The 14,840-nt window shown below is 38.7% G+C and overlaps 1 protein-coding gene across 2 annotated transcripts in view; it reads right to left on the reverse strand.

The window, feature by feature from the left end:
- Positions 1-9,411: 9,411 nt before the first annotated feature.
- The window catches only part of LOC124776835 (probable ribonuclease ZC3H12D), a 570,216-nt gene continuing 564,787 nt past the window's right edge, over positions 9,412-14,840 (reverse strand). For both annotated transcript variants that reach the window (XM_047252001.1, XM_047252002.1), the window contains exons 3-6: positions 14,040-14,179; positions 13,475-13,709; positions 12,772-13,019; positions 9,412-11,562 (exon numbers count right to left, since the gene is read on the reverse strand). In XM_047252001.1, the coding sequence (XP_047107957.1) occupies positions 10,553-11,562; positions 12,772-13,019; positions 13,475-13,709; positions 14,040-14,179 (1,633 nt within the window). In that variant the 3' untranslated portion in view covers positions 9,412-10,552. The remainder of the gene's footprint in view (positions 11,563-12,771; positions 13,020-13,474; positions 13,710-14,039; positions 14,180-14,840) is intronic.

Consider the following 14,840-nt stretch of genomic DNA (forward strand, 5'->3'; position numbering starts at 1 on the left):
TGGGGGCTTTGGTTGAAAAGGGAGCAGGGAGTAAAAAGAACATTATGAAAAAAAAAAAAAACTGCAAAATCAAAATTTGTTACTGAGTAACATTCAGTACTGTAGAACTTATTTCTTTAATTCCAGTGTATGATATCAAAAATTGTCATCAGACTATCACTTTCAGTCTATAGTCTAATAATGCCAGAGTGGCACTGTTAAGAGAGAGAAAACAAAATTTGCAAAAAGTGCCACTGAACAAAACTAATAATATGGTGTGAACTTGGGCATAATGCGAATGGCGCTACTGGTCACAGTATCACAAAAATGTTGACACACACAGGAATTACAGACATTGCTGGAAGTGAGCATTGATTTAAATCAATGAGAAAAGCTGAAAATTTGTGCCAGACTTGGATTCAAACCTGGGTCTCCTGTTTACTACGCAGATGCTCTGAACACAGCCAGCTAGACACTAGTCAATGCAACTGCACGGACTATCATAGCTGCTTCCCTTCAGTCCCAAATTCGCAAGCTATCCACCCACAATTAGTGTAGTGCCCCTTGCCCATTATCCTCATTACTCATGGCACTTTGTCGATTCCCCCTGTTGACTGCAAGACATATCTCCAGTGTTACATGTCTCACAATAGTGGGTGAATGTTTGAATGACGTTGCTGTAATAAACACCAATTTGGTGTGCAACTTCCTGAACTGTCAACCCTTCTTGCCGTAAAGCGATGATACACACATGGTCTGAGCTTGAAATGATCCTTTGAAGCATGTGGACTGTTTTACAGCGTGCACAAGCTATATTTGCAAGTTCACAGTTAGACTGTGAAGTTGACACTTACCTCCATTACACAGATGACTACGTAGTGAGTTCCAGTCAAAAGAGAAGTTATGAACAGCTTTTTAGATAAAAATAGAAGGGCCTAGTGTCCTTACACTGTAGATTTCACCAAACTGAATCTCTCTCTTAATAATTATTGTTCATTTATTGTCATGTCACCATTCTGAAATGATACTACACAAAGGTGAAAATGAGAAAATTTTATGTTTGTTGCTTCTTTCTGAAGTCTCATTTGTTTGTACAGACGAAAAGCTTTTGTTCTATTTAACTTAGATTTTTAAAATTTTTGCTTCATACAGAGTACTAATTGTTAATTTCTGATAGCAATATTTGTAGCTCATTCTTTTTTGCCAAACTATCTGTGATGGCTGTTCCTGAACTCTTATGGTGCCACATTCATGCCAGTTGTGTGTGGCACACCAACCTAACTATGCTCCCCCATTTCTGTCCTTTCCCTGCCACCAAAAATTGTCTACAGGCCATTGTAGAAATCTATCTTCTTATTCTTCTTCTTCTTCTTCTTCTTCTTCTTCATCTTCTTCTTCATCTTCATCATCATCATCACTGTCGTCGATTTCATTTTCAGAATGCAAGTGTGGGAAATGTGACAAATGATTTGCTTGGCACTGAGAACACCAAACCATGATTTACAAAAACCACAATACCCTCATTTTAAAATTAAATTAGTCCTCACAATTACTGTTTGTAGGTAACCCTTCTGCTTCAGTATTTAAAAATGTGAATGTAAACTTACTCAGCATATACTAGTTTACCACAATATTGTTGCACCTGGGAGTACTGGCACTTCCATTAGTTTATCATGAATTAGCATGTAATCAGGGCTGACACACTATGCACAACTGACTTGAAAGCATTGACAGTGTGATGTGTTTTCCTGATACACAACTGCACTTGTTTACTGTAACCTTACCACACCTTTCGAACAGCCGAGTGCTGTTGGTAAAAGCTCTTGTGTTTCAAACCAGTTGATTGCGTTAAAATACCGTGGCGTTTCAAAGAGTGTCACACTCAGCACCTTCTGGCATACAAGAAGCTGAATATAACACCGTTCAAAATGTCACGTTACTTTTAACACTGCCACCCAGCTGGGTACCGAGAGCTTTCTATCGACAGCATTTAAATGTCTTCAGACAGCCTTGTAACATGCTCCTACTTTGTCATCCTGCTAAAATGAACAAAACATGAACAATAAAGCTCTTTCTGCCATATAAAAGCAATTTCAACATATTTATTAGTACAGATAACACATTCATAAAATGTTGTAGGTAAAATGACTTATCCATATGGTATTAACATTGTTTAACTGTTTTGCAAATGGCATATGAATACTTCAGTGTAACTGTCTAGATCTTTCACTCTTATTAGTCTTCAGAAGGTGTAGATTACTGTATGGGTATCAGCTGCTTCAAACTCATCAATTTTGGTCATTGAAGAAATTAGAAGTGACAGTTTCTCAGATGAATACTGCAGGTAAAAGAAGTGATATATATGCATGAAAGCCCTTTCTATAAATATCTGTTTCCATATCTGTGTCATCAGTTCTTATTGTTTTAAAACATGGATATATTATTTATGCACACAGCTCTTTTGACATCCTGATATGATTACCTGCAAATATAATACATGAAACATCATGCTCTCTCCATGGTTACCAAATGGAAATTAGTGGCCTGCACACAATGCACACCAAAATAGTTAGCAAATGAGTAGTTCATTCCATAAGAGCTAGCAATCCTTCCCCCTACCTCCCCTCCCACAGTCATAAAAAGCTATACTTTTATTCTGCAGGGGGAAGAAAAGGTTCAGAACTTTAAAGAAATGTAACATGAGAATTATGGTTCAAATATTACTAAAGCCATACTGTTTGTTTCACCATAACATTGTCTTTCAATGAGACATCTGACTGCCCTTTCTCCGCACCATTTGAGATAATACACAGTCCAGTTGTATTAATGTGACCACTACCAATGTTCTACGGCAGTGCGCAATAATCACTCACAGACGGCACAAGGCAGCTCTAGCAGTGAAGGGTATATAAAGTGTGTCAGGGAGAAGGGGAAAACACTGCAATCATTGTAATGTGGAAACAGAGCAGTTTATGTGATGTCCTAAAAGCAAAATGACACTACCCAAAACTGACACCAAGGCAACTGTGGTATATCACAGGTCGTAGCTGACCAGGGTGGGTGACAGCTTCAGAGATGTGCACGGGCCAATAGGTGCGCAGCTGTTGAGCTATAACCCTGGGTTCAGTGTGAGGGCGGGGGGTGGGGGGGGGGGGGGGGATGAGTAGACAGCTGTAGCCTGTTGTAGGGTTGTGTACCACGGAGGCTACAGTGGGGACGAAGCCTCTCCGTCGTTTCTAGGTCCCCAGTTCAGTACAATACAACTGTTGCGTAACTGACTGCCCAGATGAACCAAGAGGCTACCAACAATGTTTCCTCAATGACCATTAAGTTCAAAATGGTTCAAATGGCTCTGAGCACTATGGGACTTTACAGCTGTGGTCATCAGTCCCCTAGAACTTAGAACTACTTAAACCTAACTAACCTAAGGACATCACACACATCCATGCCCGAGGCAGGATTCGAACCTGCGACCGTAGCAGTCGCGCGGTTCCGGACTGCGCGCCTAGAACCGCAAGACCACCGCGGCCGGCGACCATTAAGTAAATGCTGATGCGTATGGGTTTCTGCAGCAGGCATCTGGTTCATACAACTATGCTGACTGCTGTTCATCGGTGCCGAAGGTTCAAATTTTCAGTGCAATAACACAACTGGTCGTCCACTGAGTGACAAGTGGTGGCCTTTTAATGTGAATCACTTTTATGCTACAGTGGACAGAAGGCCACTGGCAGGTCTTTTATTTATTTATTTACACATCAAATTCTGTAGGACCAAATTGAGGAGCAAATCTCCAAGGTCAAGGAACATGTCAGTACATGAAATCGCAACATAAAAGTAATAACAGATAAAAATAACATGTTTATGAACCCAAAAAAGTCAATCCGTAAGTTTAAGTAAACACAGTCTATAATATTAACAAGAATCAGCTTAATTTTTCAAGGAACTCCTTGACAGAATTGAAGGAGTGGCCCATGAGGAAACTCTTCGGTTTCAATTTGAAAGCCGTGGATTACTGCTAAGATTACTGAATTCTAGTGGCAGCTTATTGAAAATGGATGTAGCAGTATACTGCACACCTTTCTGTACAAGACTTAAGGAAGTCTGAACCAAATGCAGTTTTGATTTCTGCCAACTATTAACTGAGTGAAAGATTAAGCTAATATTGTCAACAAGAAATGACAATAAGGAATTTATTATTATTATTATTATTATTATTATTATTATTGTTTATTATTGAGAGGCCAGTGTCAAAATACCCAGACTTGTGAACAGGGGTCGACAGGGGTTTCAAGAACTTACACCACTTCTAGCCCGAACCATCTGTTTCAGAGCCAAAAATATCCTTTTAGAATGGGAAGAGTTACTCCAAAATATAATACCATACGACATAAGCAAATGAAAATAAGCAAAGTAGACTAATTTTCGTGTCAAACGGCCACTCGCTCCAGATACCGTTCGAATAGTAAAAATCGCAGCATTAAGTCTTTAAACGAGATCCTGAATATGGGCTTTCCACGACAGTTTACTATCTATCTGAACACCTAGAAATTTGAACTATTCAGTTTCACTAATCATATGCCCATTCTGTGAAATTAAAATGTCAGGTTTTGTTGAATTGTGTGTTAGAAACTGTAAAAAATGAGACTTACTGTGATTTAGCATTAGTTTATTTTTTACAAGCCATGACCTTAGTTCATGAACTGCACTATTTGAAATTGGGCCAATGTTGCACGCAACATCCTAGCTAGTGTCATCAGCAAACAGAAATATTTTAGAGTTACCTGTAATACCAGAGAGCATACCATTTATATAAATAAGGAACAGGAATGGCCCCAACTGTGATCCCTAGGGCACCCCCCACTTGACCGTACCCCACTCACAGCCCATGTCACAGCACTGGGAATAACGACATTTTACTGTCTGTTGCTAAAGTAAGAGGTGAACCAATTGTGAGCTACTCCCCATATTCCGTAATGGTCCAACTTCTGGAACAATATTTTGTGATCAACACAATCGAACACCTAAGTTAAATAAAAAAATATGCCTTCGAAACCTTTTGTTTAACCCATTCAGTACCTCACAGAGAAAAGAGAATATAGCATTTTCAGTTGTTGAATGACTTCTAAAACTGAACTGTACATTTGATAGCAAATCGTGTGATATAAAATAATCAATTATCCTTACATACATAGCCTTTTCAATAACTTTAACAAACACTGATGGCATAGAAATAGGTCTAAAATTCTCTACATTATACCTTTCTCCTCTTTTACAAAGCGGCTTTACTACTGAGTACTTTAATCGTTCAGGAAATTGGCCATTCCTAAAGAAAAAATTACAGATATGGATAAATACAGGACCAACATGTGCAGCATATCTATGAGGGTCCTTAGTCTTCAGTGATTTAATTATTGACTCCATGTCCCCTTAGTCTGTATCAGAAAGGAGTATTTCAGACATCAGTCTTGGAAAGGCATTTGCCAAGAAAGTTACATGATTACCTGTAGAAACTAAATTTTTATTTAATTCACCAGCAATGCTCAGAAATTGATTGTTAAGTACTGTGCATGTATCTGATTTATCAGTAACAGAAATAATTTTACTACTAACTGACTTTATATCGTCGACCTTGTGCTGCTGACCAGACACTTCCTTCACAACTGACCATGTGGTTTTAGTTTTATCTTGTGAATTAGATATTCTGTTTGCATACCACATACTCTGTGCCTTCCTCCTTGATTGTGACTACTCCTAACATTTCGATATCATTCCCGCTCTGTTCTACATGATATCCCACTAGTCAGCCACCCAGGCTGCCTGTTACTGTAGTACCCCATTTAGAATGTTTTAATGGTAAGCAACCCTCAAAGAGCATGAGAAATATGTTAAGGAAAGCATTACATTTGTCATTTATGTTATCAGCACTACAAACATCCTGCCAGTATTGTTCCTTGACCAGGTTTAAAAAACTCTCTATTGCTGTTTGATTAACTTTCCTACATAGTTTGTAATATATGTGACATTTTTTTGAAAACAAAAGCCTTTTAGTGTTCAAATTTGTGCTTCATGGTCCGAAAGACCATTCACCCTTTCACTAACAGAATGCCCATCTAGTACTGAAGAATGAATAAAAATATTGTCTATGACTGTGCTACTGTTCCCCTGCACCCTAGTTGGAAAAAAAACACAGTCTGCATCAGATCATATGAATTTAGGGGAACTACCAACATCCTTTTTCTTGCACCGTCGTATAAAATTTATATTTAAGTCACCATATATAACTAATTTCTGGTACTTCCTACAAAGTGAATCAAGAACCCCCTCTAGCTTGAGCAGAAATGCTCTGACACCATAGTTAGGGGACCTATAAACAACAACAATTAGAAGTTTAGTTTCACTAAATTCAACTGCCCCTGCACAACATTCAAATAGCTGTTCAGTGCATTGCTGTGATATGTCTATGGACTCAAATGGAATACTGTTTTTTTCCGTACATAGCCACTCCCCCACCCTGCAAGGAACTCCTTGGAAAACAGCCAGCTGACCTGATCCTGGTATTGTGTGAAACATCTGAAAGCAAACATCTTGCAACAGTCATTAAAAGGTTCCGTACTGGAGAGCAATCACTGGATGATATCATTCTGGAAGGCACAATGGATCAACACAAGTATGCATCTACCCTTCGGGACCATGTCCATCCCTATATGTTTTTCCTCACTAGCAGGACAGTGCAATGTGTGACACAGCCCATAGTGTACGTGCGTGGTTCGAAAAACACCAGGATGAAATAACTGCACTACCCTGGCTACCACACTTCCCAGATTTAAACACAGTCAAGAATCTGTGGGACCACTTTGATCAGGTTGTTTGCACCATGGATTCTCATCTGAGAAATGTAGCGCAGCTGACCATGGAGCTTGAAGTCACCATGGCTCCGATCCCTATTGGTACCTATCAGGGATGGTATACTCTTTCTGTGTTGATGATGTAAAAACAAATTCTGATTAATTAATAGTAAGATGAACACAGAAATTGTACTTCAGTGCCAGCACTCCAACATATTGTTGATGTGGGGTATACCACTCTTTGTACTGTTAAAAGCAAGCTGGTTTACATGCCATCATTCACCTCATTTTAGTTGCTGAGTGACAATATTTCAGCTGGCTGCCAGAATGGTAAGATGTCTTAAATTATTGTTATAAAACTTTTTATGCACTTTTAAAAACACACACTGCCAGTATTTTGTGAAAAAGATCTAAGTCACTTTGTGTAAAATTTGACTGAATGAGTTCTGTACAAAACAAGAAGCAGTAAGAACCAGACTTTATATTTTATCAGTACTTGCTGCCATATTTCCAAGAGTTCATATTGCAGTCAGTACAAGCCCTATTAAAAATGGAAGGTTAGAGTTTAATGTGACCCAAACAGATGTATAATGTTAAAAATAATTTACATCCATCACTGTCCCTTGTGTGTGGACACTGCACTGGAAACCCCCCCCCCCCCCCCCCCAATCTTGTTATGACATCAGAGGGGACAAACTTACACTTATTGCCACTGCAACAATTGAGTATTATCACACAAATTACATAGCCTTTCATGACGGGTGAGAATACTGTCTAACAATTATACTTACTGAATATCCTTTCAGAGCTCAGTTGCGGTCTGGAGGTTGGACATGCATTTTGTATTAAATTACTATAATCTGTCCATGACGTGTTTCATGGTGGTGAGTCTGATACAAAACTGTGTCAAAAATTAGTTGCAGTCTAAACTGCTAAGATTCTCAGTACCCTGATAGACATTGACAGGGACTCTGGTACGCCTTCAGATTATGAAGCTGACAACGATTTCATGACGACAAATGAAAAATGGATCTCCTCATTGGGTTTAAAAGAGGGGATAAAATTTAAAACTTATATTCATAACAAACACGGTTTATGTGGACCTGTCAAAAGCCTGATGGGAGAAGGCTGTTTTTCAAAACAAGCTGGAGTGAATTTTTTTAACTTAGTTTTTTGAAACTTTCATGGGTGAGACGTCTATTTTTTTTATTTCATAATTTTTATACCATTCTCTTTTTTCAGTAAAACAGATATTACATACATTCAATTTTAAAAAACACTGTCTTAATTGACAAACTTCAAGAAATAGTGTGAAAAATAGGCAAGTGCACATTTATATTGTAGGAATATGCTCCTGTTTCATATATTAGACTTTTGACAGGCAGCACAGTCCTGATTACTGGGCAGTCAAAAGATTGACTGTCAACTCGAAGGAAGTACTCACCAACAGAATGGATCATATAAAAATGAAGATCAAAGGAGGAAGGGGGGGGGGGGGAGAGAAAAAGAGAGAGAGAGGGATTTTATAGACTATTGAAGGATTGGAATACTCCATCACATTTCAGGAGTTAAACGGCATTATTAATGAAAAATTTCCTTCCAAATGTATTTGACTTCTGACTGCTGTTTATTCTGCTTCATGGTTTCTCTTTCTCACTATATCCAAACCATTCTTTGAGGACATGAGTGAAACCTCTGCCCCATACTGGAATCTACCAAAAAGTATTTCATTAACACCATACACTAATTATGTCTGCATATCAGCACACAATTGCTATACATTGTATTTGCATTCTTTCAGCTTCGCATCATTAAGCTTACTCCATGTTATTGGACTTGACAGATCTTTTGTTTCACTAAGATGTTGAAATCCTTACAGTGGAACACTGAATATTCAACAAAAATAAACACACTTTGCATACAAATACTGTCTCTCCATAATATAATTTGTATCTTGTCTTCTCAGCATATACCTACCTTGAAATGTGGCATGTATTTCAGGGCATACTTATGTGAGGAATACATTCATAGAACTTTTACCTATGCTCGTGCTGGCAAATAGTAAAGTGAAGTGACACAGCCTCATAGTTTAAAACTGTGTGTTTATTTTGTTACCCCTACAATTATATCCAAATAAAAATAAAAATTTAGTTAAGAATACCTGTGCCTCCCCTTTAGCCCATATCATGCCATCCCCTACCTTTTGAACTGTGATGATTTTCAACATTAATGCTTTTAATAATTAAGAATGTAAAAGTTTATAATTTTACATAGTCAATCTTTCAATTAAAAATATACTAGTCAAATCTCAGCCAATTAAAAATGAGGTGACTGGAGAGAAGCACCAGTCATCACTTGTGACTCTTTTAAAGATCTAACAGATTACAACTGAGTCACCAGATTTTAATTTTTGATTACAATAAACGGTAGTGTGGACGCATCCCCAGCAATAACGTGTATTAAGAGATTAAACAACAAGCTAATGAATGAGTCAGCCACTATTTACATTAAATGTAAGACAGTTAATGTGCCAATATTGGTAAAGATGATACTATTGTGGGAATGATTGAATTCAGACAACAATGCCTTTCACACTATTATTATGTTTTATTTCTTTTCTTAAAAAAAGAACTTGTTAACAGACCTTAAATAACAAGGTCAGGAATAAGATACGACAATATATCTCATTATTTCACAAAAGTGAGTATTTTGCATCAAAATAATCCCTTCTTTAACTGAAGGAATATACAGTTTACATTTACTACAAAGACAAAAAGAAGAAACTATGTCTTTCACATGGATCAAACCATTTTCCACTTCAGATGTAAAACATTAATGATTCTTATAATACAGCGAAACAGATAGTAGTACAAAGTAAATTTGAAAAAGATGTTTTGTCTCCAAATCTTCTGACAATCTGTCAGTATAACCATATGCTCCTTCCTCAGATTTCACAGTTGTGTCACAACTAAGCTGCTTCAGCTTGTTCTCTCAGAGACAAAAAGCTAGCAAATGACCTAGGACAAAGCGCTACTTTCCAAATCATGTTCTCTACATATCAAATCATGTTAAATACTTGCTATTAATGTTAGTTACACAAGATCCACCCAACAATGATCTTCAACGACACTGTTGGTGACTGTTTACAGTTATTCGCTTCTCCAATTCCACCTCGGGTTTAAAACACACACAACTGTAGTCATTTCAATAACTTAATAAAAATAAAAATTCAGTTGTCACTGAAAATTAATTTCACTGCACTACTCATCAGCTAGGTGTTGCACTAGTTGACATAATGCTTTTGTGTTTCAATACGACAGTAATACGAGAACTGCTAATGTATTTGCACTACATCCACCTAGGTCACTAGCCACCAATTTGTCTGTAATGCATTATCAATTTTTACCAAAGTAAGTGTCAAAACACACATTAATTATTAAAACCAGACTTTTAAAATATTGTTGAAGCAATAATGGACTGAATGTATGGCAAAAGTACTAATGTACAGTGACATCTTTCATCTTTAAAAAAGCAGTACTTAGTCTCGCCTGCAAACAGTCACAGAATGTTCAAAATTCTGCCTTGGAGTTCATGCATGAAATTTGTGATTTAATCTGAACAGCAGTAGTTAGCCAAATAAAACTGTCAATCCAGTACACATATACTGAATCTAACACTTAAAACATCTCACAGGGAATGAACGATTGAATGAAATGACCTCCAAACTTCTACGGTTTTGGAAACATAGACAGTATTGCAGCACATATCTTTTGTGGATTTGTTTCATCTGGATACAACTGCATAGCTTTCTGGACCTGTTCCTCAGGGAATATTGATGCCAGATGGTAATGTAACCGGCGCCTGGCATCCTCCGTACCGGAGGAAGAGAACTGCTGGTGTGGTGGTGGCATGTGTTGTGGAGGTGGCCAAACGACAGATGGCACTGGTGCAGGTGGGAGCCACACAGGTAGATTTGAAGGTACAGGCAGAGGGGCATCACTCAAATTCAGCTGAGGATCAGAAGTCGAACTGTGGCGATGCACGTGTCGGGGCCCCGGACCCGAAGGGGGTGGAACGGGCGTGTTCCAGTGGCGGCAAGTGTCTGGCGCAGATGCAATGCGTGTCACACTCTGGTGCCAGGATGGCGACGGTGACTGTGATGACTGTGGCTGCACTCCACCACTCGCACTGTGGCGTGCTGCCAATGGTCGATGCTGTTGTGGTGCTTGTGACGAAGGTCCACTACTGCCACTTCCGTAAGCATGTCCTCGCAGTTGGAAAAGTCTTGCATCGTATGCAGGGTTCAGCGTCAACTGCCTCTGGAGCTTCCGGTGAAGATTGACACCTGATCCCACAGCTTCCTGTGCAGGAGGGGGGCTCTCTGCAGGCTCAGGTGCCAACCTCTGTGGCGGTGCAGGGAACTGCTGCCCATGAGTGCTCCACGTGTTGCCCCATGTGCCATAGGGAGTAGGTGGAGGTCCAGACATTTGTTGGTATGTGGCATACCCAACTTCAGGAGTCTGGTGCTGTTGTGCTGCGACATTTTCCACACTGCGACTTTTTGGAACGGTGCATCCATTACCTGATTTTGCTGACTGCTCTGTGAGAGAGACAGGAACAATAGGCGTTGGAGCAGTAGATTTAGTTCGTGCCAGAGGAATCTTTCGAGGCTGTGTTGGCAAAGCATCAGAATGCTCTGGCAAAGGAAGGCTCACAGATTTACCTTTGAGTTGTGTGCCTGAAAAAAAAAGAGAATAATAATTTTTCAGCTTACTTTGTTTTTTAACTGTCTGACTACTGCTGAAATAATGTTGTTTCTGTTGTATTGTCAGATCTTAGTGATTATTTTTCTTGTTTTTTCTTATCTATCTTGTCTATGACAAACAACAGTAGTGGATTACCTGTCAAATACGAAGATTGGACAGGAGAGAGGACACAAAAACTAAGGCTACTTGTGTATATTGTGGGACTTTAGACCAACAAGTACTATACCATTTTTGTGCTATTCCTGACCTCCATAATAAGGAATACGGAAATACAAATTTTAGATGCCATGCAGTTGTGTATCTAAAACTAAAGTCTGACTGTACTTGTGCTAGGTAATAAAATTTGGCTGTAACTTGAGTAAAAATTGCATGATTTGTAACAATCATTGATAATTACTGTCAATAGGCTTAATGATTGATTTCCTTGATGTTTAAATTATACATGGTGCATTAAAAAAAGTAGGTAACATTTAGTAATTATATTCCCCTTTTAAAGGCAACAAGAAAAGCATGTATCAATGTTGGTCCATAAACACTTTGCTTCTGAATTATGAGACAGGCAATTAAAGCTACCATCCTGTGTATATATGTACACGTGTGTGTGTGTGTGTGTGTGTGTGTGTGTGTGTGTGTGTGGGGGGGGGGGGGGGGGGGGGTTGGTTGGCTGGTTGGTTTGGGGAAGGAGACCAGACAGCGTGGTCATCGGTCTCATCGGACTAGGGAAGGATGGGAAAGGAAGACGGCCGTGCCCTTTCAGAGGAACCATCCTGGCATTTGCCTGGAGTGATTTAGGGAAATCACGGAAAACCTAAATCAGGATTGCCGGACGCGGGATTGAACCGTCGTCCTCCCGAATGCGAGTGGGGGGGGGGGGGGGGGGGGGGGGTTCTGCATAGACCATCTCACTACATATGTGTAATAACATGTAACATCAGCAGTAACTAACTAAGAATTCCCACACCTATGAAACCATTTACTTTTACATGAACAAGCCAGTTCCTATCACCCATCATTTTTATGCACCATATTTTAGGGCTCACCTCAAACTTCAAGGAAATTACATAATCCATAAACAAGTAATCTGGTTCCTTTCACTGCACTTAATTTAGAAACAATATTTAGTGTTACAGCTTTATCTTATTCAGAAAGAAAAAGAGAGATTTCTTCTCTCTTCAACCCACCAGGGCTGCAGTCACGACTCTCCATTCCCCGTGCCTGCAATTGCCGCTGAGCATTTTCAACAAGTCGCTCGGTGACCGATTTATGTGGAAGTGGGCCACGCTCTGGGTGATGGAATTTGCACTTGTTTCCATAAGTGCACTTTTTACCATATGGACATGGTGGAGGAGGGTCACCACGTTGCTGCATACGAAGAAAAGCATCCAATGTTGGACCAGAACGTCCCAGTGGGTCATCAGGTGGCATGAATCTGCAAAGAAATTATGATACAGTACCCAGTTGCATAAAGTTTCAAAAGACATAGAAAAATCAAAGGATTGTTTGTGAAAGTGTCAGTATATAAGACTGTGGAGCAATGAGTTTGAAGGGATTTGTTGAAGTTAAGATTGTGGTCAATCACTTTATAGTGCTGTGCAATTTCAAGGCTTATGTGGTATTACTTCAAGGTAAATCAAATTGAAAGTAATGTTCTCCATGGAACTTTCACAATAAAAATAATGTACTTGATATGGATCATCATACATTCCAAATTTCACCTTGTTGCATAGTGTGAACTAAACATATATAACTGAACATGGCTTTTATTTCTAGAGTTAACTTGGGTAAGAAATTTTATGGAAAGTAACAATCCATTTGTGAAACTTATATTACACAGCACTTGGATGCAAATATATTTGTTATTAACTGAAACATCTCTTTACATACCTGTCGTTCACAAAAGAATACATGAGAATTCGCTCTGCAACAACTTTTCGGTACTCTGGGCTCTCTTGTACCAGATCTCTGTAATTATCATTAGAAACAACAATTCCATCAACTGCAGATGCCAACTTCAAGATGTAACGATCGTCATAGCATATCAATCGTTTGCCTCCAACCAATCTCGAAGGTGTGAAAACGAGGCAACGATCTCTCTCTAGCTCCGTAAGGATTTCTTGATCTGAAAATAAACCCATTTGAAGAATCAGCTTTTGTTCACACATTACACATGGAGGAGAAATATTGGGTTCCAGTTCAATACTACTACTTAACTGGTGGTTCTAGAAACATTATCAATGGGTTAAAATCTTTTGATTCCAGTTCCCTTTGAACAAGAAGTAATACTAAGCTTCAGTTATGTATTATAATGGTATACTTCTTTACTTAAGCAAGTAATAAGCATCATGAAAATGTGTTGAACTATGACATTTTCAAAATCCTATAGTTTCTAACATTTCTACAACTCATAGTAATAACAATAGTGTAAACATTGCACCTCAAATACTCTCACCTGTAACTGGATTATCTGGGCGTGCTGCTTCTTTACGCCATTTTGGAACAAATACTGTTATATCTTTGTGCCCTCTTGCTCTGAACCAGTCCACACAAATCTTTATTCCTCGGCAAGAAAATACTTCCTTGTTACCATGGCTAAAAACAAAAATAACATTTTTACAAACTGAATTTCATGCAACACACAATTTTAAGAAATCTGATAACATAAAAAAGAACACAGAAAGAGATGAGCTATGCCACTGGTTATTTCTGCAGCTTTTGAAACTGTTTTACTGGTTCTATTCATGCCTCATGGGGGCAAACAAATTTTAATGATGATTTATAAATTCCGTGGCTGTCACATTTCCATACTTGAAGCTGCTTCCCCATTGATGTAATGCCCAAAGCAATATAACAACGATTTTTTTCAAATAAAAAAAAGCATCAGAAAACAAACAAAAATGAATTGTGTCACAAAAAACATGCAGTTCAAAATACACGCTTGTGCACACTAGCGCTGTACTTGAGAAGCAACGTCACAATGCTGATTACAATCTGGGACATGAGAAGTTGGGGGATCATACGCAAACCATGAATACATAGTAATAACAAATTCTTCTAGATATCAATAAGCAAAGACTAATGAATCTAATACAGGTGGAAGTGTCAAAACGGTCTTGGGGCTTGGGAGGGAGTCTGGATAAATGTTCTCGGACCAGCCCTGCTAATAAAACACACACACACACACACACACACACACACACACACACACACACACACACACAAAATGTCTCAGAACAGGTCTAAAAGGACCATA

Source organism: Schistocerca piceifrons, chromosome 2 (assembly GCF_021461385.2).
Source record: "Schistocerca piceifrons isolate TAMUIC-IGC-003096 chromosome 2, iqSchPice1.1, whole genome shotgun sequence".
NCBI classification, from domain to species: Eukaryota; Metazoa; Arthropoda; class Insecta; order Orthoptera; family Acrididae; genus Schistocerca; species Schistocerca piceifrons.